This window comes from Podarcis erhardii, assembly GCF_964252035.2.
Source record: "Podarcis erhardii genome assembly, chromosome: 8".
Classification (NCBI taxonomy): domain Eukaryota; kingdom Metazoa; phylum Chordata; class Lepidosauria; order Squamata; family Lacertidae; genus Podarcis; species Podarcis erhardii.
In genome coordinates this window covers 80388723-80410500 of record NC_138499.1, presented here as the reverse complement: position 1 = coordinate 80410500, position 21778 = coordinate 80388723, and the positions used below count along the sequence as shown (strand labels likewise).

Genomic DNA, 21778 nt, shown 5'->3' with positions numbered 1-21778 from the left:
CTATCATATCACCCCTTAACCTCCTCTTCTCCAGGCTAAACATGCCCAGCTCCCTTAGCCGTTCCTCATAAGGCATCGTTTCCAGGCCTTTAACCATTTTGGTTGCCCTCCTCTGGACACGTTCCAGTTTGTCAGTGTCCTTCTTGAACTGTGGTGCCCAGAACTGGACACAGTACTCCAGGTGAGGTCTGACCAGAGCAGAATATAGTGGCACTATTACTTCCTTTGATCTAGATGCTATACTCCTATTGATGCAGCCCAGAATTGCATTGGCTTTTTTAGCTGCCGCATCACACTGTTGGCTCATGTCAAGCTTGTGGTCAACCAAGACTCCTAGATCCTTTTCACATGTACTGCTCTCAAGCCAGGTGTCACCCATCTTGTATTTGTGCCTCTCATTTTTTTTTGCCCAAGTGCAATACTTTACATTTCTCTCTGTTAAAATTCATCTTGTTTGTTTTGGCCCAGTTCTCTAATCTGTCAAGGTCATTTTGAAGTGTGATCCTGTCCTCTGGGGTGTTAGCCACCCCTCCCAGTTTGGTGTCATCTGCAAATTTGATCAGGATGCCCTTGAGTCCATCATCCAAGTCTGTGGGTTGACACTGCATTATCCAAAATGTGCATGCATTCTGTAATTTGTTATAAGATGCTATTGTTTGATGCGCTGTTTCACATGGCTATGGAGTCCTTAAGCCATTCTTAATGTGGAACTAGCCAAGGGGTGAACACCCTTGCTTAGGGTAAAGACACCCACACCCACACCCTAAATGCCCCCTGGTTGTACACATAGAGAAAGGAATGAGGGCACATGGGAAAAGAATCAGTGTCATTGCTCTCTAAAGGCAGCAATGTGAACCCACCCTTAAAGAAAGGAAGCTGAGTTTACTTTTATGATAATCTTTGTAGGCCAGCTAAGTGGATAAAAGATGCATGCCGTCTTTTTAAGACACACTAGGATGCTCACAAAAGCAAGTTTTAATTAAATGCGCTAATAAAACAAAAGCTGCAGAACAGACTATAACACCTACACAATTCCCACAAGTTGTGGAAATTACGGTAAACGGTGGCATCAAAATTTCAAAAACCTCAATAAGAACAAATTATGCCAGTGATTAATTTGTACAATGAGTTTTTTCCGCATCATTCTAGCACGTCACATCTCATTCAAAATAACCCTTAACAAAAACATATGTCCATCATAAACGATGCATCAACACCTAAATCACCTCTCCTCCCACCCCCGCTGCCTCTGGTTTATATACTTTGCATTGGAATATTCTATTTCTTTAAAAGAAATCTGATTTGAAATAACCAATGGCCAACTAAGGGCACAATACAATTCAAGCTGTTTTACTATTTCCCATTCCTTCCCCCACCCTGTCTCTTCCTTCTGACAGATCATTTTGTCCTTGTCTACTCCCATGTTCCTCAACATCTCAGCTGTGGATTTCTCCAGTTTCTAGAACCTGCAACAAGCAGAGACATGCTGCCTGTCATTTTATTCCCTCCAAGATTTCAATTACAATGCATTACCTTATATTTCCTTTTATTTGCTTTAAAGCTATTCTTTGTCTTCTTATCCCACCAAAGAAGAGGAACAAGGAAGATGGAGGAACAAGGAAGATGGAGGACAAACCTAACTTGGCTTTTATCTTTCACAGAAACAGGAGACACGTCTGACAATCCCACGCCTCGTTTTAATGGGATTATTGGGATATTACCTATTTATCTGATTGGTATATTCACCAAGTATTTCAAAATTTAATCAAACATCTTTCAATTTCACAAAAAATGGTGTTTAAAAGGTATCTGACTGAAGCTAGGGCAGCAATCTACATTCAATTAATCAGTTAATAGAGCTAGGCTGCAATCCTAAACATGCTTTTCTGGGAGTAAGTTCCACTGAACTCTTTTGGGCTCCCTTCCAAGTAGACACAAGAAGCCAAGCTGGCTCAAGAAGCAGATTCCCAGCTCAGCTGGATACCATCGGTTACCCAACCCTGGCTCAGCGAAAGATACAGGGGTGCAACTCCATCATCCTGGCTCAGCCAACTGAGCCAAGACTGGTGAGCTTACACTGGTGTGAACTCTGATAAATGGGTGTTGTGGGAGCATGCTGTGGGAGGGGATTGTACCGGGCATTGTTCATAGGTCCTGGCTAACTGGCAGAATGTGGGTTAAACCACAGAGCCTAGGACTTGCTGATCAGAAGGTCGGTGGTTCAAATCCCCGTGACGGGGTGAGCTCCCGTTGCTCAGTCCCTGCTCCTGACAACCAAGCAGTTCGAAAGCACGTCAAAGTGCAAGTAGATAAATAGGTACCGCTCCAGTGGGAAGGTAAACAGCGTTTACGTGCGCTGCTCTGGTTCGCAATAAGTGGCTTAGTCATGCTAGCCACATGACCCAGAAGCTGTACGCCGGCTCCCTCAGCCAATAAAGCGAGATGAGCGCCGCAACCCCAGAGTCGGTCACAACTGGGCCTAATGGTCAGGCATCCCTTTGCCTTTTTGAAAGAGCGATGCAAGTCAAACTCTATTTTAAAGGCTTGCTTTCCCCCTACCAGGCTTAAGTCAACAGTCAACAGTAGCCCCACAGCTGAATGGAGTTTGGCTTAACTTAAACTGGCACAAATTATGCCAACTTTCCCTATTCTTAGGGCTGCTCCCTGAGATTGCAATACAAATGCCACTTCCCTGGGCAGCTGTCAACATGCTTGTGCCAGGGCAAACCCAATGTCCTTCTCAAGAAGGCATCAGAGAGATTACTCTGGGTGGAGGTTTTTGGAGTGTATAATTTAGCCTTGTGAGATCAGCTCAGATCTTCTGCCCAGCCTTCTGTCCTGAAAGGGTCTGCTTGGTTCCATTGGCCTAAAGGGCCATTGCTTGTAATTTTATTTTAATTTACATATATTTAATAAAATTCACACCCAGGTAGAAAGAGAGACAGACAGAGAGAATGTTACTGGTGGGAAGGAGAGGAGGGCCCGCCAATGCATATCTTAACAACTAGGCATGGTCATTGGGTGAAAATGGTCCTTCAGATATCTAGCTTTTCTGTGTTCAAAAAGACCACACCAAATTTGTTGGCTAAGGGACTTTTAAAAACAAAAAGTCTGGAGTCTACCACCACTGTTTCCCTGATGACTGCACCTCTCACTGGTTAAAAGGAACTCTCAACAATGCTTGCACTCAACAAAACCATCAGCTAGGCCAACAACAAACTAGAAGTATGCATACGTACAGCTCTAAGTAGGGCAGAAAAGGCAGGAAAATATACTTTAAATGCCTTCTGTCCAGCAAAGTCAATACAGTGGTGCCCCGCAAGACGAATGCCTTGCAAGACAGAAAACCCGCAAGACGAAAGGGTTTTCCGTTTTTCGAGGCGCTTCGCAAGACGAATTTCCCTATGGGCTTGCTTAGCAAGAAGAAAGCCCATAGGGAAATCTCCGGGGAACTCTTTTAAATGCTGGCAGTGGGGAGCAAAGCCTTTCCCCCCCTCCGGCCTTCAGAAGAGGTCCAGGAAGGCCGGCGGGGGACGAAAGGCTTTGCTCCCCACCGCCAGCATTTTAAAAGCGGTCCGGGATAGCAGGGAAGCGCTTCCCGCTATCCCGGACGGCTTTTGAAGGCAGGCGGGGGGGAGCAAAGACTTTCGCCCCCCGCCGGCCTTCAGAAGAGGTCCTGGAACTCTTCTGAAGGCCGGCGGGGGGCAAAAGTCTTTGCTCCCCCCCGCCTGCCTTCCCGGGGGCTTTAAAATCGCCCCGGGACAGCGGAGAAGTCCGCTGTCCGGGGCGATCTTAAAATGCTGGCGGGCGGCAGTGCTGCCGCCCGCCAGCATTTTAAAAAACCCCAGGACAGCGGAGAAGTCCTCTGCTGTCCCGGGGTTTTTTAAAATGCTGGGGGTGGGAAGAAAAGCCCTTGTCCCCCCCCCAGCCTTCAGAAGAGGTCGGGGGACAGACTGTCCCCGGACCTGGTCTGAAGGCGGTTTCCATAGGAACGCATTGATTGATTTTCAATGCATTCCTATGGGAAACCGTGCTTCACAAGACGAAAAACTCGCAAGACGAAAAAACTTGCGGAACGAATTAATTTCGTCTTGCGAGGCACCACTGTATATGAAACCCGGGAATAGAGCCACCACCTTCAAGGAGACAAAAACCTGGCTCCCCTTTGGGCACACTATTTCTCTGTGCAGACCAGGTGACTGCTATGAGAGGCACTGACAGAAAGAAGAGAACCACAAGCTGCTCTCTTTCAAGGAATCTATTTGAAACAAGATTGTGAGTTTTTTGCCGAGCTCAACCACAAAATTAAGCAATTTCATTCATAATAATGCAACATTATTATTTGCTGCTTAGTTTTAGCGAAGGCAATCTAAGCACAAAGGCACCATTAGAGAGGTACTGATAAAGAAAGAAAAAGAAAACCAGTGGCAACTCCTAAATTGCTTTTAATAGTGGGTTTTTTAAAAAATGGCTGCAGTAGGGTGGTGTGGCTGGTTCCCTCAATCCTGGGGTAATCTTGGTCACTGAATTCAAACAAGATAACCAACCTGGGGAACCAGGGAGTTACGAAAGAGGAGGGAAGTCAGCAAAGAGCCAGGAAAACCAAATGCCCTGGGAGGCTCAGGAACCATGGAGAACAAGAAGAGACAGACAACTCCAGAAACAAATGATTAAACAGCCTCCTCAGCAGTCTTTTCCTGCTTCCTTTGATTAGGGCTTTTGCAAAGGAAGGGCCAATAAGAACAGGCTGTGCATAACTGATGTCAGCAGAGCACAATCAAGGGCTAATTTTTGACACAGCATCATTCACAGCACAAGCTACATACAGGACACAGCTATCTTGACTAGAAGTGTGTACCACTATAGAACAGATGCTTCACTTCTCTCTCTCTCTCTCTCTCTCTCTCTCTCTCTCTCTCTCTCTCTCTCTTTTCCCGCTGCCTTTAGTGGACATAAGTGATCTGTGTTTGTGGATATGCTCAAAGCATTTGCTCAGGCAGTTTAACAAAAACAAGTATATGTTGCGTTTGTTGGCTCATTGTCAGGAGTGAAGTCAGGACTGCTGCTTAATTTGGTATTAACAGTGTCTACAGCGCAGAATTGAAAATGTGGATGGCAAATTTCCCATAAAGGGATTTGATTCGATAGCAGAGGAACATTTTGCATCTGTACCACAGGCTATAACCTCCCCTACTTCCAAAAATTACAGTAATAAATTGAAAAATGAATGCAACATTGGCCAGTTTTAGGCAAACAGTTCCCTCCTTTATTGTATCCTTTAAAAAAAATGTTTCTGCATAAAGGACACCACCCAATGCAGATCTACAGATTATAAATGGACTTTAGGCCTGCAAACACAAGGCCATCCTTACTCCTCTCGTTATCTACTTACTCACTTTGCAATCTAATTATAGTTGTAGCATATCTGCTCATCAAGGCCATAAACACAATTTATTTCCAAGTCTTGTTCTTTTTTTATACTCTGTTGGCAGTCATTACTACCAGCACCTGAGTGCTTCTTTACTGACCCTCTTGTTTATATCAAATTAAGCAGCTAGTTCCTTCATATTTGGTTGACTCTGACATATCTGGGTGCACAGAGAATGCAAAATTAAATTAAAGAAAGCAGGCAATCTCCACAATTCAGAATATGACTATAAAAAGACTTAAAGCAAAATCAAACCAGTCATCTGGCAATGCAAATGGTCTTTTTTTTTTTTTTTTGAGGAAATTCTAACTCCTTCTCTGTACAAGATCAACAATGCAAATAAAACATCCCATAAATATGGATAACGCTGCAGTAATGTCTACTGTTTGTTCTCGATGTGTCTGTCTGAAGGGTATTTTGGTTCTGAACACGCTGGGTGCGGGTTGCTTCATAAATTAATTGCCAGTACTGACTTGGTTGCTGTTCACAGGTTTCCAAATATAGAGCTATTTCACACAGCTGAAACAACCTCCCCACAACTAAAAACTGTACACCAACACATTTGATGTATGGTCATACGCTCTTACTATTACAGATGAATCAATGGAGCTGATTGGTTGAAATGGAGCCACAGACACTGCTACTTTAACATGGAGTGACATATAGTATTAATGAACGAATGAGAATGTGCATACACATACGAAGTAAGAATGGAACGTATGTTCCACGTCTAATTAATTCCCCCTTCGCCATCCCACCTGTATTAAGCTATCCAGTTGTAAATGGCCTATTAATCATAGGAGAAAGTCTCCCTGTCCCTTTTTTTAGTAATACACATTCTGAGCGAACAAAGGAGCAGCCAGGGATGATTTCTGAGCGCCGTCATATGATATTGTAGCTCAAAAAATGAAGTAGTAAGTGTGCAAGAAAGAAACTATGAGAAAGGGTGGGGTGGGGAATAAAGACATTATTTATTTATTTATTTAGTAGCAGGCACAAATTTCTGACCACAGATTCAGTCCCTGTGTTTCTAACAGAACAGCAAAAACGCAGAAATTTATGAATCAAAGCATCATACCTACCCAGACAGGAAGGGGAGGGGGGGTAGAAAGAGACTGTAGGTTGTTTTCACCTACCTGTACTAGTGCGATATGTGCCTGTATGTGCTGGTTGAAGAGGGTCCCCTTGACTCTGGCTGAGACTCCTCATAGGGGGCTTCTGATATACTCTGTCTTCATAAATAGGATCTATGTGGTGCTCTGGAGACTGTAGTGCCCTTAGCTCGGAGCCCAGGTGGCTATGCTGGCTGGTATAAGAAGCCCGGGATCCAGCTGCAAAATAAATTGATATGGGAACATTAAGGGGAACACCAAAACCACTTGCAAGGAAACAGCACCCCAAAAGGCACATCGAGAAACAGAAACGCAATGATTTGTCACCCGATTACCTTGCAAGCAAAAGAAAGCAGCTAACAAATTGGGGGGGGGGGGGAGAGACCTTAAACAAATCAAAACTACTGAAAAAATTACAAAGAAAGAATAAACATGACAAGGCAGCAGTGGCTCAAGTTAGTCACACTCTCTGTCTTCATCCAGCCATCTGTTGCTGCTGCACAATCTGATTTTCTCAAACGTGAGGGAGATTCTTCAGCAATGCCAGAAAACACACACACACACACACACACACACACACACGTTTCCAAATATATTTGCTTTATCTCGGAGAAGCCTGTCGGCAGATGGGGGAGTAAACATTCAAACGAGTACCATAATTTGTGCCCACATCTTCAATATTAGACTGAAACCAAGTTATGAATATCAATTATTCTTCAGGATGAACACCAGAGTTGACCTAGTACATCCTCTGTTTAAACAGGGCAGGATTTTGTGGTTTGTCAGCTGTTTTGTCATGTGCTATATAGACGCCAGATTGCGAGATTTCGTAAAACCGAAATCCCCCAGGGCACATATATTAAAGCTATCATTAGGAGATAATGCGCATACTCATGAAAAAAAATGGGTTGTATCCAGAATGGAAGAGATTGCAGTATAATAAAGGCTCCTGCTAGAGAACAGAAGAGGGAGAAGGTGGTTTTCTCAAATTTCCCCTTACCCACACAACCACCCATGCAGATACCTTATTTACATGTTTTAACTTAAAGCATGTTTAGTGCAATTTTTGTATCTTATGTATCTCTTCTGGTAACCAAACATAAGAGTTATTTTCTGTTGACTGAGAAGAGAACTAGGAGTCTCTGTAGTTATGTTGCTACTCCACATTTTAGTCAGCTGAATGTACATTGTTTTCCACATGTTACATTATGTCAATCAGGGAGATAAAGTCCTCTCCCAACAGAGCTACCACAATATCCATATTATAGCCGGGCATAAATAAAAGACCAAAGACAAGGATTAAAGCTGTGAGGTGCTTGTATTAACCGCCATATCAGTTAAGGAGATCTCACCACTTAACCTCTACCACACAGAACTACTTCACTGCTACAATTTCTTGATATCGTTTTGCAAGCAGATGATGGAATAACATTCGCAATATGTTGACACCCTGGGGAGCTAAAACATGAGGAAAAATCCGTACTAGCCCAAGCAAGCAAAAATGTATTTGTAAACATTATGTAGCAGATGGCTAAATTAAGCTTTAAGATGTAACAGGCCATATGGAAAAAACTGGTACACACCTTAAACGCCGTCACCTCTTAGACTCAAACCAACCCAAGATCTGTGCTTGTTAAATGTTAATCACATGGTCCTGTGGTATCTTGTTAAAAATACTGCATTTCAAATGCAGAAGAGATGTATCTTCTGAACACACACTCACAAATCCTGGGAATATATTCCTGATTTTGAAAAGGAACCACTGAAACACCGCTTGTACAGTGAATATTCCACTGGCTTAACGATTTCATCACAAGCAGTGGTACAGGACAGTCCTGTTCTATCCCCTTTCCAGAGCTGCTACGCTATATCAGATGTGTATTATTTGATACTAGAAGTAAGGGGATGCTCTCATATTACAACTCGCAGACGGAACAGAAGAATGGCAAGTGAAGGAACTCTGCAGTTGCATTCCTTAAAGGTAAAGGTAAGGCACCCCTGACCGTTAGGTCCAGTCGCGGACGACTCTGGGGTTGCGGCGCTCATCTCACTCTATAGGCCGAGGGAGCCGGCATTTGCCCGCAGACAGCTTCCAGGTCATGTGGCCAGCATGACTAAGCCACTTCTGGTGAACCTGAGCAACACACGGAAACACCGTTTAACTTCCCACTGGAGCGGTACCTATTTATCTACTTGCACTTGATGTGCTTTCGAACTGCTAGGTGGGCAGGAGCTGGGACTGAACAACGGGAGCTCACCCCGTCGTGGAGATTCAAACCACCGACCTTCTGATCAGCAAGCCCTAGGCTCTGTGGTTTAGACCACAGCGCCCTGCATCCTCTGCACTCTGCAACTGCATTCCTTAGGAATGCACTAATACTTTCCCATTTTTTAAAAAATAACCCTCCCTTAATATAAACATAATCCCTGTATACACGAGATGGAGGCAACTACCAGTGTTGAAGCAGAAAATAAATGAGGTGCCTCAGGAGTCTCCTGCAATCTTAGCACTGGAATCGTATTCCTTCCTGTCTGGTTTTTGCAGAGGCAGGGTACTATAGGCTTGCACACTGCATGGGGTTCAGCTTCCTTTGCAGCTCATTTCCCAGTATCCTGTAAACTAATGCATTATCCCCTTAATCCTGGTGGTGTTAAGCCCTTGCAAGGCTTCAGATAAAACCCACAAATAGGACTACAATGCAATGGAGTAAGAAATTACACGCACACACTTGCGCTCTCTAAACAAAACGAAAGCAAACAAAGGGAGGGAAAGGATGGTGCTAACCAGAGAATTTGCCAAAGCCTGCCCAGCATTGCACTAACTTCGGAAGAGACGGGTGACTCATTCTCATAAAGCTCACAAGCTGCTTGGCAGCAAAAGTGCCAGGCAGCTTTTTAGAGTCCAAAGGACCACGTCCTTCATCCATGCCAGGATCAAGCATTCCAATCAGGCAAAGCTGGATTGAGGGCAGGAGAGATGTCAAGCAGCGTAAAGGATTGGTTAATCCAGGGTTTCCCAGACTTGGGTCTCCAGCTGCTTTTGAGCCACAATTCCCATCACCCCTGACCACTGGTCCTGCTAGCTAGGGATAATGGGAGCCGGTAGTCCAACAGCAGTTGGAGACCCAAGTTTGGGAAACCCTGGGTTAGCCCTTGTGAGCACTTGAGTCATGAACACATCACTACCCCTTTGAAAAAAGCAAAAAGAAAAGAGGAAGGTGTTGGGCAGAGATGCCAGATGCCCAGGAGAAACGGCCTACCCTGTTTGGTGTATCTTTAAATACAGCTTGATATGTGGGAACCAGCAAACAGCATCATCTACAGCTAAAACAACCAGTGGAAAAACAGGTGAACCTAATGCAGAGCCATGAATCACAGCTTGATGGGCTTCTGCTTACTAGCCAAGCTTGCATCTTGCCTGTGCAACCACTTCCCGGGCTTTGAAATCACACATTCCGATCAAAGGGGTTGACAATGGATCACCAAAGAAATATGATATGCAGTGAAAATGATTATTAGTGGATGCCATGAAAGGGAGGATGGAAGTCACAGAATTCAGAGAAATCTATACTTTTGGATTATATTTTTCCTTTTTGTAAATGGAAAACTAAATTGCAAAACCAATACAAATTATTACAAAAAGACAATGGATCATGCAAGTGCCTTTTGTCCTGACCCAATTAGTGAGGACATCCATTTAGGATTCTCCCTCTCTTTCCTCGGTGGGCTCCTTTGCACAGCTCTGCTGGGGAGTGGGAACCCTCCCCACCCCCAGCAAAGCCATCCCCGGTACTCCCCCTACTTGCACGGGAGCCAGCGCCTGGCTGGCAAATTCTTAACTGCTTGGCTGAGGGGAGTAGCAATTGCACACTCCTCAGGTGAGCAGTAAAAAAATGCAGAGGGAGGAATAAGCCTATTGGCACCTCACCGATGACAGTATATGAGGGCAGATTGGGGTGGCTGTTTCACTCAGCTGTATATTGCTGGTGAAACCGCCTGCTCCTGAGTCCCCGAATTAAGTTCTTAACCCGAGGTGCCACTGTATTATCCCTCAGGGTGGCAGCTGCATCCACAAGGGGAGCCAGAGATCTGTACCAAGTGGCCATACAATAATTTTACCTTGACTAGGTTGCAAATGATTTATTTTGCCAATTTTCTTTTTCTTCTTTGGCGGAGGCCTCTTCCTTCTGTGGGGGCTCACATTTCCCCATAGTTAATGTTCCACCAGACTAATGGGGGGAAATGGGCAAGGCTACCCACACATAAGCTCATAAACACACACGTGCACACTCACATTCATTCATTTACACACATTCATTCATTTTCTCACTCTCCCCCCCCCACCTGCAATTAAGCTTGAAAATTAAGCTTGCCACACAATTAAGAATTGCCTTTCCAGGAGCGCACTGACTCTGTTTTCTGTGACTAGGTGTATTTCTGCCTCTCATCGCATTTTTGGGTCTCAGTCTCATTTCTCCTCACCTCCACCTGCATCTTGCTTCAACTTTTGGTGCTGAAATTCCATAAGCAGGTGAATGCTTCTGAGCACAATGAGGACAGTTGCCAAACAAGAAAAGCTGTGGTAGAAAACATCAATGCATTGACTGGTCTGTTGAAAGTCGTCGTCGTTGTTGTTGTCCCCCCCCCCGCCCCGCCCCGCCCCGCCCTGATTTGTTCCATAGCAAAACTTAAAAGGCATTAAAAGTTGTTACTAATTCTGAAAGAACAGAACGAAATGTTTGAAGCTGAGGGGTGGAAAAAAACAACAGTCTTTGTTCTTTAAGCATCAAGGACCAGAATTGTGATTTCTGGAGAGAACCAATTTGGATGAAATCATAAAGAGCTACCTGTGTCACGCAATATCCAAAACAGACATTCTTCACTTTGCATATTCATGATAATTGTGTGCGTTTTTTGGCTGTTCTTGCAATAAAAGGGGGCAGTGTTTATCAAACTGTTGGGATCCCCTTCTGAACATACGCTGTCTTCTGGGGCCCCATGCCAGTTACCTTTGCTGTGTGGAAATTCTAATGGTCAGGTATGTGCATTGACATGAACACAACCCTGTGGACAGTGGTAAATACTCTGTGAACGGTTCTTTAAGCTGGAGTCCCCTTGGTCCCATTTTCTTGCCAGGTGATCCAAGGCATTGGAGCTGTGCACCTTTCCAGCCGTACTCCAGATTGCCTTGCACAGAAGATTCCTGCACTAGATGACCCTTGGGGTCCCTTCCAGCTCTACAGTTCTCTGATTCTATGACCTCACATCCAGCAATTTTTATCTCAAAGGGCTACATTTGGGCAAAACTGGTGGGAGGATGGGACCAAAACATCTAGGTGACAAGCACACCCCAATCCCTACTAAAATGAAAGCAAAAGAAGAGAACAAAAATTAAAAACTATTGCTGCATAGCAGGAAAAACAACAACCCCAACCCCATTTTGCACCCATTTATCATGATGAAAAACTGAGTTTAGAAGAAACAAGCAGCTATTTTAAAAAATCGCAAACAACCGGACACACAGACAGACACCAATTTCTTTCGATGTAAATGACCACATCTAACTTTCTTTTCATTATTTGACTCTAACTCAAAGCTGAGTGCTAAAGCGATAGCATGATGTTACTAGGCAACGGTGCCAGGCAACGGCACACAGTCTGGGCGGCTAACCACAGCTCCTTGACAATTCCCAAATTCAAAACAAAATTGTCTGGAACGGAAGTGCCTTTCGTAGCTTTGATTTTTTCCCCCCCTTCTTCAAAAAAATAAAATAAACGAAGCAGAAAGAAGATATGACTTTGTTTATAAGAAAACAGCAAAAGTGTTTTCAGGGAGGGACAGCAGAAGGAATAAACATTTATTTTGCAAACTCTTTCTATATTTGCTCTTTAGAGTGGGAGTGGTCTGAAGATCAAAAGAACTGTGGTACTACCAGAGAACCAGACCACACACCCCTCTGCGTCTGCAGTATAACTAGGGTCACGGGTGGTGCTGTGCTGCTCTCAACCACAATATCCATAGAGGAATGTTGCTCAAAACAGGATAGCTTCTTTTTTGAATACTGATTTCTGCCTTTCTGATTTTGTACTCAGGTGTGCTCAGTGACCTGGTGCTGATGTTTACAAGATCTAGGAACAGGCTCGTGTGCGCCCTTCCCTTTCCCTTACTTCACCTTTCCTGGTTTTTACCTGGGGCAACCCGGTCAGTTGGGCAGGGTACAAATAATAAAATAATAATTATTCTTACCATTTTTTACATGGTCTTTGCAATGTTACATACATGCAATTGTGTTAACCGTGGCCAATTATCAAGACCAAGTTCTGGAAACTAGACTCAAGCCCCTGTTTCAGAGTCCTTTATATTGCAAATGGATTGTTCAGATGTGGTTTTTATGTCCACATATGACTGACTCTTGAGAGTCCCATGGACTGCAAGAGGATCAAACCTATCAATTCTTAAGAAAATCAGCCCTGAGTGCTCACTGGAAGGACAGAACCTGAAGCTGAGGCTCCAATACTTGGGCCACCTCATGGGAAGAGAAGAGTCCCTGGAAAAGTCCCTGATGTTGGGAAAGATGGAGAGCACAAGGAGAAGGAGATGACAGAGGACGAGATGGTTGGACGGTGTTCTCGAAGCTACCAGCATGAGTTTGACCAAACTGCGGGAGGCAGTGGAAAACAGGAGTGCCTGGTGTGCTCTGGTCCATGGGGTCACGAAGAGTCGTACACGACTAAACGACTAAACAACAACAACAATGATTGGCTTGTTAGCTTCTACATATCCTGTTCGGATATTTGACGCTATTCTGCCACTTATCATTTTGCACAAGTGCGTTGAGCTTGATGGAGAGGGTCAGGGCCGGGCTGCTTTGTCCCCTCCCTCAGTTACTTTTCCCTCCTGCCCTCCCCTGTCTTTTCCATTCTGGGCATTTGTGCAGGTATTTCTGTATCAGTGTGTGCACACCTTTTCAAAATCCCTCCCCAAAGTATGCAAGAGTAAATTTAACCAGCCCTTGCCCTTATATAAAAACTTCTCGTTAAGGAAAGTGGAAGTTTGCAGCATCATTTCCAGTCAGCATTAAAAACAAGCAAATAAAAACACACACAATACTGAGGCGGTGTTAGAAACTGAGATATGAAAGTTAGGAGCTAAATGGCACCCTAAACCTAGGTTATGGGCGCAGCAGCATAATGTCTAGACACACTTTTTAACACACTGTTAGCCGCTCTGAGCCTGGCTTCGGCTGGGGAGGGTGGGATATAAAATTATTATTATTGTTATTATTATTAACAAGAATACAAAGCTGAAAATGAATGAACTGCAGCTAAACTCTTATGTTCTTTTTTCACTTGGTCTAATCCGCATCTGAAGACGGCAAAAAATAAAGCCATGCTTCCCTTGCCCACTGGCCTAATATTCACAAGAGGGTGTCTTCTCCAGTCTTCAGTGAGTAGCTGGAAGTAGAAAGGCAGAAAAAGATCCTCCTTTCCTTCCACTCTGCAGACAAGCCTTGGATTCTCCCTACACCTCCTTTCCTTCATAAATCTTTTTGGCACCACAATTAACACATATTACAGGCCTATACAACTGTTGGCAGAGACACCCACTTTGAGTGTCCAGTTCACAAACCTAAGACTTAAGGGTCCTTCAGTGACCCCACTCCAAAAATTGTTTTGATTTTAAGCATCACTGTGAGAGTCTGAGGTAGATAACACTTTAACTTAAACCATCATAACTAACTGGCTAGTATATTTCAAATTAATGTACTTTTAATGTATGATATGCTTTTAAACAAGACAACTAAAACCTGAACAAAACATGTTGGGTTTAAAAGAAAACAAAGAGTTTTCAGGTCCTCAATCCACGCATGTTTTACTTGGGAGGAAACCCAATTGAACTCGGTTGGAATTTACTTCCGAGTAACAGGCAGATCCAGATTGAAAACAACCCTTCCCCCCACCCAGATTGCTTCTTGTTTCTTATATATTGCATTTTATTGTATTACAGTTTGAATTCCTTAACATTGTAAAGCACAGTGCATTAGAGTTGCTAAACAGACAGAAAAATCATAAAGTGGTCCACCAAGATGCTCAGCGGTTTTCAAATGGACTCTGGATGGGAAGTTCGGAAACCACATTCTGCCTAGTTCTCCTTCTACGTCCCACATGTGTGAAATTCCACCCAAGGTTTAATTTCTCCTGTGCAATTAATTACCCCTCCCCCCTCCTTGAGAGGGAAGGAAGAAAGCAAGAATAGAACAGAGGCAGGCGCATGGGCCAATCAGGGCTGGCTGATTTCAGGGAGCTCCAGAGGCAGGCTGGCAGCGGGTTAAACTCCCCTTACCCAGCCCCTTACTGGAGCCTCCCCTTCTGCACTGAGGATGAGAGAGAAAAGCAGAAAAGGGAACTGTGTGCTCTCTATCTCTCTCTGCAAGCATTCACTGGATTTCTCCTCTTCTCCTCCTCCTCTCCTCTCCTCTCAGGATGCCCCCTCCTTTGCAGAGCGTCCCTGTCATTTTCAGAATTTGCTTCAGGAGCAGACAAGCCCATTCCTCCAGCAGCTTCAAGGAGGACTGCCATTATCTTTGTTTCCTGTCCCTTTTCAGTGGGTGAGACTGGTGGGGGAGGGAGGGAGGGAGGGAAAATGCAGCTGTATTCCTAGCCTAAGGGCAGCCAATTTCAGGCTGCCAAGAGGGAAACTAAGGTCAGCTGAGAGGTGGCACCTATCAATTTGCCTGATGCTGCAGAGATCTCCTGGAAGTCACGGGGAGGAATTTCTCCTTCCACACCCTCAGCACCAGCAGTGCTGCGCCCAGAGCTCAGAAACTGCTCACGCTAATGAAATTCCTTGTCGCAAAATGCACCTACAACAATGGGAGTTTCCAACCCTGTACTGAGGTCTTAAACAAGAGTAATATTTAGCTATATAAATCTGATGTTTGATTGGTGTATGTAGATATAATACACAATTCCCATAGCCCCTGTAACTATTAACAGTATAGCCAGGCATTTTACACACACACACACACACACACACCAAAGCACCAAAGAACTATAGGAATTCCGATAGAGAGGCCTTGCTCAAAACCTGTAGTCTCGGTCACTTTGTGAGAAGATGCATCTTGCAGCCTAGCTAAGATTGGTCTCCTCCAAACATAAACATAATATCCAGAGCTGGACCAGAAAGAAGGCTGATCTTTTGAATTATGCTTTTGAATTATGGTGCTGGACTGCAAGATGTTCAAACCTCTCCATTCTGAAGGAAATCAGCCCTGAGTGCTCACTGGGCACAAGGAGAAGGGTACGACAGAGGACGAGATGGTTGGGCAGTGTTCTCGAAGCTATCAGCTTGAGTTTGACCAAACTGCAGGAGGCAGTGGAAGACAGGAGTGCCTGGTGTGCTCTGGTCCATAGAGTCACGAAGAGTCGGACATGACTAAACAACATCAGCAACAACAAATCCTAAAGGTGTGCTGGCTGCTATCCTAAACATAATTATGTATATGTATATGTATATATAGAGAGCACTCTCTCTCTCTCTCTCTCTCTCTCTTTCTCTCTCTCTCTCTCTCTCTCTCTGTGTGTGTGTGTGTGTGTGTGTGTGTATATATATATATATATGACAGATTCATGAAGGATAGAACTATCAACAGCTATTAGCCTCCAAAGCTAAACATAACTTCAACATACAAAGGCTGTATCAGATGCTGAGGACAAGTAACATGGTCATTGCATTTATGACCTGCGCATAAGCTCCCAGACATACCTAGTTAACTGCTGCTGGAAGCCAAATGCTGAACTAATGTGGACCTTATTTTCATCTAGTTTTTATGTACACACATATAATAACCAGAAAAATATATAAGGGAAAACCATTCCAGAGCTCACTTTTTGCATACGCATTAGCTCAGTTCTGCAGAGGAAAGGCATTGAATATGTATGGAGTTGCTCCACATTCATTACAAGCGAAGAAGTCTCTAGGCAGAGCCCATAATGAACTTCTCCTTTTAAAAGATTAATTCTTGGGAATGAATGGATGTGCTCAACCATAGCTAGGTTTCCCGCCCCCTGCAGGTGGAAATATTCAGCTGGCTGAATCCCAATAAATCCTATGCCCCAAGGAAACATTACAAGCCAGGTCTACAGAATATATGACCCACCAAGCTGAATGTGGCCCGCTAACTACTAATTATGGTCCGCAGATGCTTGACAAGCCCCATCCTATTTTTCCAATCCCAAACAAGCAGGCAGTTTATGAAATTTTCAGTGAATTAGTAGATCATGTGCTATGCATGCTTGCTACAAACTCCAGCAACAGTAGAAGCTTTGAAAAATTGGGCATCATGTTGACTAAAGTGTCCAGAAACCCATTCTTCTATTTAAGGAGAGTGGACAGCATCTGTAGAAGCTCCAGAATTATTCACCTTCTTGCCTAACGTATCTGTAACAGATCTTAGAACTGGTCAAACCCACAGAAATAAGCAAAAGGATCAGTTTCTTTCACCTGCTACACAGAACTCTTCAACAACCATCTTTTGGACCTTTTCCTGCCACTTTCTGAGTGGAAAAAAAAATGGTCACAAGAAAAGGAAGAAGAGTCATTCGTGGTATGGAGAAAAGAGAGGCAGCTCTTGTGAGGAGGGATGTATGTGTGAAACCGAGTGTTGCAGTTTGACACTGAGCTGTTCGCCGGGGGTGGGGGCGGGAATTGAGTTAGGCCTCGTCCACAACTCAATTTGCTTCACTGTTTTACACTAAATCAGACAAAATGGCAAATGGGTTTTCCATGGACTGCCATTTGTTGTGCTAAAATGATAGAGAAAACTTTGGTGATGGTCTAATGAAAAATACAAATAAAATCTATGAGGAGAAGAATGCACAATTTTTTGTGCAGCTTCTTTTCCATGAATGCTTTGACTCATTACCTGTTATAAATTCTTTTTTTTTTTTTTAGGGGAACATTAAACTAATCACCTTCAATTTACATGCAGTCAAGAATCCGAATACAAAAATCAGGTAAGTGTAACTTAACACAGAAGTAATTTTTGAGGCAATACAAATTACGTTTCCTATTACATAAAGCCATCTAAAAACCAAACGTTCCAATGACATTTCAGATTTCTGTGTTTTACTAAAACTGCAGCCTACACTTTTACTACTTTCTAGGGAAAGCTTCATTAACTTTCAAGGCCACGTTCAGGCCAAGAGAAAACAACATTTTCTTCAGAGATCTACTAATTATTTCCATAATCATGCTAATGCTGGTTAATAGTTGGAACAGAAGCTTGTGTGGCTCATTTAAAACATAATGGTTGTGATTCTGCAAGTCAATTAGCAGTCTTGTTGTATTTCAGGGCAAAGGAGTGCATCCAGCCAAAATATGGGAAAACAAAATCCACAAGATTTGTAAAATATCACATTACCTGTAAGGCCTGGTCCTGCTACCATTTCAATCCTCACTGATTTCAGAGAAACAATTTAAGGTAATGTTTAGTTCTCACACTGAAACTATGGGATTGGAAGTAAGACTATCATCAAATTAAAGGACTCTCAAGTCAGTTAATCATATTAGTTTCAGCCAACTGAATTTGTATATGAGTAAGCAAAATAGTGGTGGGGACGCGGGTGGCGCTGTGGGTAAAACCTCAGTGCCTAGGACTTGCCGATCGCATGGTCGGCGGTTCGAATCCCCGCGGCGGGGTGCGCTCCCGTCGTTCGGTCCCAGCGCCTGCCAACCTAGCAGTTCGAAAGCACCTCCGGGTGCAAGTAGATAAATAGGGACCGCTTACCAGCGGGAAGGTAAACGGCGTTCCGTGTGCTGCACTGGCTCGCCAGATGCAGCTTGTCACGCTGGCCATGTGACCCGGAAGTGTCTGCGGACAGCGCTGGCTCCCGGCCTATAGAGTGAGATGAGTGCACAACCCTAGAGTCTGGCAAGACTGGCCCGAACGGGCAGGGGTACCTTTACCTTTACCTTTAAGCAAAATAGTTCTGAAGAATACTTTGCATGCAGATTGGGGCGAGGAACCTGTGCTCCTTCAGATGTTGGTGAACTGTAACTCCCATCATTCCTCACTCCTGGTGGTGCTGGCTGGGACTATTGGGAACTAGAGGTCATTAATACATGGAAGGCGACAGGTTCCCCAACCATTTTAGAATATGACTTCTACAATGCACAAAGAAGCATTCCTTTGTGTTTGAGGGAGAAGGAGGAATTCCTCTTAAGATGATGCTTTGCTGTCAACAGTTTTTATAAAGGGTGTTAGGGGACGGGTAGTGGCCAAAAGGATGTCTAAACAGAAAAGTATTTGACTGCTGGAAAAATGAGAGCTATCCTAGGCTCCCACAGAAAGGAGCTCCACAATATGGGAGCAGCCACCCGGAAGGTCTCTCATGTCCTCATCAAACATACCTTGAGGGTTGCAGGACTTAAAGCCCCCCCCCCCGAAGCCCAAGCAAGCTCATATACGGAGATGTTATCTGTCATATACCCTGGACCCAAGCATAAGGCTGTGTAAGTCACTTTCAACTGTGCCCCAAAATGGACTGGTAGCTGGTAGAGTTTCTTTTGCCCCTGCTTGACTGGAGCTGGTCAGCAATCTAGCCACGGCATCTTGGACCTGCTGAAGTTTCCAAACACTTCTCCAAAGCAGTGTTAGAAATTGAGATATGAAAGCGAGGAGCTAAATGACACCTTAAACCTAGGTTATGGGCCCAACAACAGAATGTCTAGGCACACTTTTTTAATAACAAGAATACAAAGCTGGAAATGAATGAACTGCAGCCAAAATATTACGTCCATTTTTCACATGTTCTAGTCCTTCCCCTGCCCATCCCCCTAATATTCTTAAGAGGGTCTCTTCTCCAGTCTTCAGAGAGTTGTTGGGGAAAAAGGTCCTCCTTTCCTTCCACTCTGCAGTTTTAATCTGAAATCTTAGGCGCAGTATTGCGCCCAGAGCTCAGAAACTGCTCATACTAATGAAATTCCATGTCACAAAATGCGCCTAAAACAATGGGAGTTTCAAACACTGTTCCAAAGGTAGCCCCATGTAGAGCATGTTATAGTAATGCACACGTGTTATAACTAAGGCATGTGTCACCATGGTCTGATCAGACATCTTTAGGAACAAGTTTTAAATATAAAAACACACTCTTGGCCACCACTGATATATTGGCATCTAGGCTCTGGGTTTAATCCAGGAGAAATGTAAAGCTAAATAACCTCCCCACCCAGCACAGCAGCACAATGGGGAAGAAAACTGCATCCATCATCCGAAGAGCAGAGAGGGCACAGTGCCACCTGGCACTACCACACTGGCCTTGGGAGGGGCACTAAAAAATTGCTCAAGGCAGCCAGACTCAATAAGTGGTTTGCTGGGACTTCTGCTGAATGGAAGAAGAATTTTCTGTAAGCAGGGGAGCACCTTTGGAACTAACCTCATGAGTAAGATTCCTAAAAACTCCTAAGATTTGCCTAGAACATAGCTCAGCTGAACTATTTTTGTCTTTTAATTTCTGAGCCAATTTTCCCCATCTGTGCGTCACCCACAAATCTGATTATATTCTGCTCCTTAGCTAAAAGCAGAACTTTACCTCTCATCAAAATAAAGCCATCACATATTTGCTTTTTCAAATCTCCATCTTCACACTGAGAAAGCAAATTCTAACTTTAATTAAAGTAATCCATCAGCGGTATAGAGGAGACTGGGATCTAAATGACTCTCTCTATTACCTGGTGATGGTTCATATGAGCTCAACAACTGTACTAAGGCAAGAGTCCCAAGAGAACTGCTACCCACACACGGTGAAGCCTCCACAAAGGCTATATAGCAATCTACCACAGCTATGTCTGTCTGGAAGAAGAAATGACTGTGCTGCCTCCTTCCCAGTCTTGTCCACGGCAATACTGATAAAATAATTTCAGAACTATTGACTGAGCTGGTAAAAAGGTGTATTAATAAAAAGGTAAAGGACCCCTGACAGTTAAGTCCAGTCGCAAACGACTCTGGGGTTGTGGCACTCATCTTGCTTTACTGGCCGAAGGAGCTGGTGTTTGTCCGCAGATAGTTTTTTCCAGGTCATGTGGCCAGCATGACTAAGCCGCTTCTGGCAAAACCAGAGCAGTGCACGGAAATGCCCTTTACCTTCCCGCCAGAGCGGTACCTATTTATCTACTTGCACTTTGACGTGCTTTTGAACTGCTAGGTTGGCAGGAGCTGGGACCGAGCAATGGGAGCTTACCCCGTCGTGGGGATTCAAACCACCGACCTTCCAATCAGCAAGCCCTGGGCTCAGTGGTTTAGACCACAGCGCCACCCGCGTCCCTAAAAAAAAAAAAGGTGCATTACGGTAGGTTATATGCCATCTTCCACGGGTGTAGATGCCAGCTTGGTGGTAAGGGCTGCTACCAGCAGGGATCCTGTTCTTTTCACAGCTGTATGAGTGGCATAATTTCAACAGCTGTACTTTCCCCAGCAAAAAGACAGACACAGTGCTCTGGGTGGGGTGTGGGGAATCCAGTACCTGCTAACATGTCGCCTGTTTTGCAGGTGTTCAAAGGAGTCTGCCAGGTCTGGAAAGGGGCCAGCCCTATAGGGAGTTAACTTCATTACGCAAGTATGGAGTGAAGGAGAACTGTTGCGCTTATGACTAGAGAGCAGGAGTATAACACAAGCGTTTTTAATCTTCCAGCAGAAAAACCTGGCATTGTTTCTCCCCCTCCCTCCCCACTTCACAAAACATATACAGGTTTGATTCTAACAGTTGGCATCAGAAACAAAGGCTTACTTGTTATCTGTGTTTGCTGCTCTCTCTAGTCCTGTATTCTAAAGGTTTTGCTTATTTCATGTATTTACTATTCAGTAAAGGTAAAGGTAAAGGTAAAGGTACCCCTGCCCGAACGGGCCAGTCTTGACAGACTCTAGGGTTGTGCGCTCATCTCACTCTATAGGCCGGGAACCAGCGCTGTCCGCAGACATTTCCGGGTCACGTGGCCAGCGTAACAAGCTGCATCTGGCGAGCCAGCACAGCACACAGAAACGCCGTTTACCTTCCCGCTGGTAAGCGGTCCCTATTTATCTACTTGCACCCGGGGGTGCTTTCGAACTGCTAGGTTGGCAGGCGCTGGGACCGAACGATGGGAGCGCACCCCGCCGCGGGGATTCGAACCGCCGACCATGAGATCGGCAAGTCCTAGGTGCTGAGGTTTTACCCACAGCGCCACCCGCGTAACCTACTAT

General features: G+C 44.4%; 1 protein-coding gene across 6 annotated transcripts in view; it reads right to left on the bottom strand.

Moving 5' to 3' along the window:
• LOC309348015 (catenin delta-2) overlaps nt 1-6757 on the bottom strand; it is a 226711-nt gene extending 219954 nt beyond the window's left edge. For all 6 annotated transcript variants that reach the window (XM_081873002.1, XM_081873005.1, XM_081873004.1 and 3 more), the window contains exon 1: nt 6565-6757. In XM_081873002.1, coding sequence (XP_081729128.1) covers nt 6565-6637 — 73 coding nt within the window. In that variant the 5' untranslated portion in view covers nt 6638-6757. The remainder of the gene's footprint in view (nt 1-6564) is intronic.
• Nucleotides 6758-21778: the final 15021 nt, after the last annotated feature.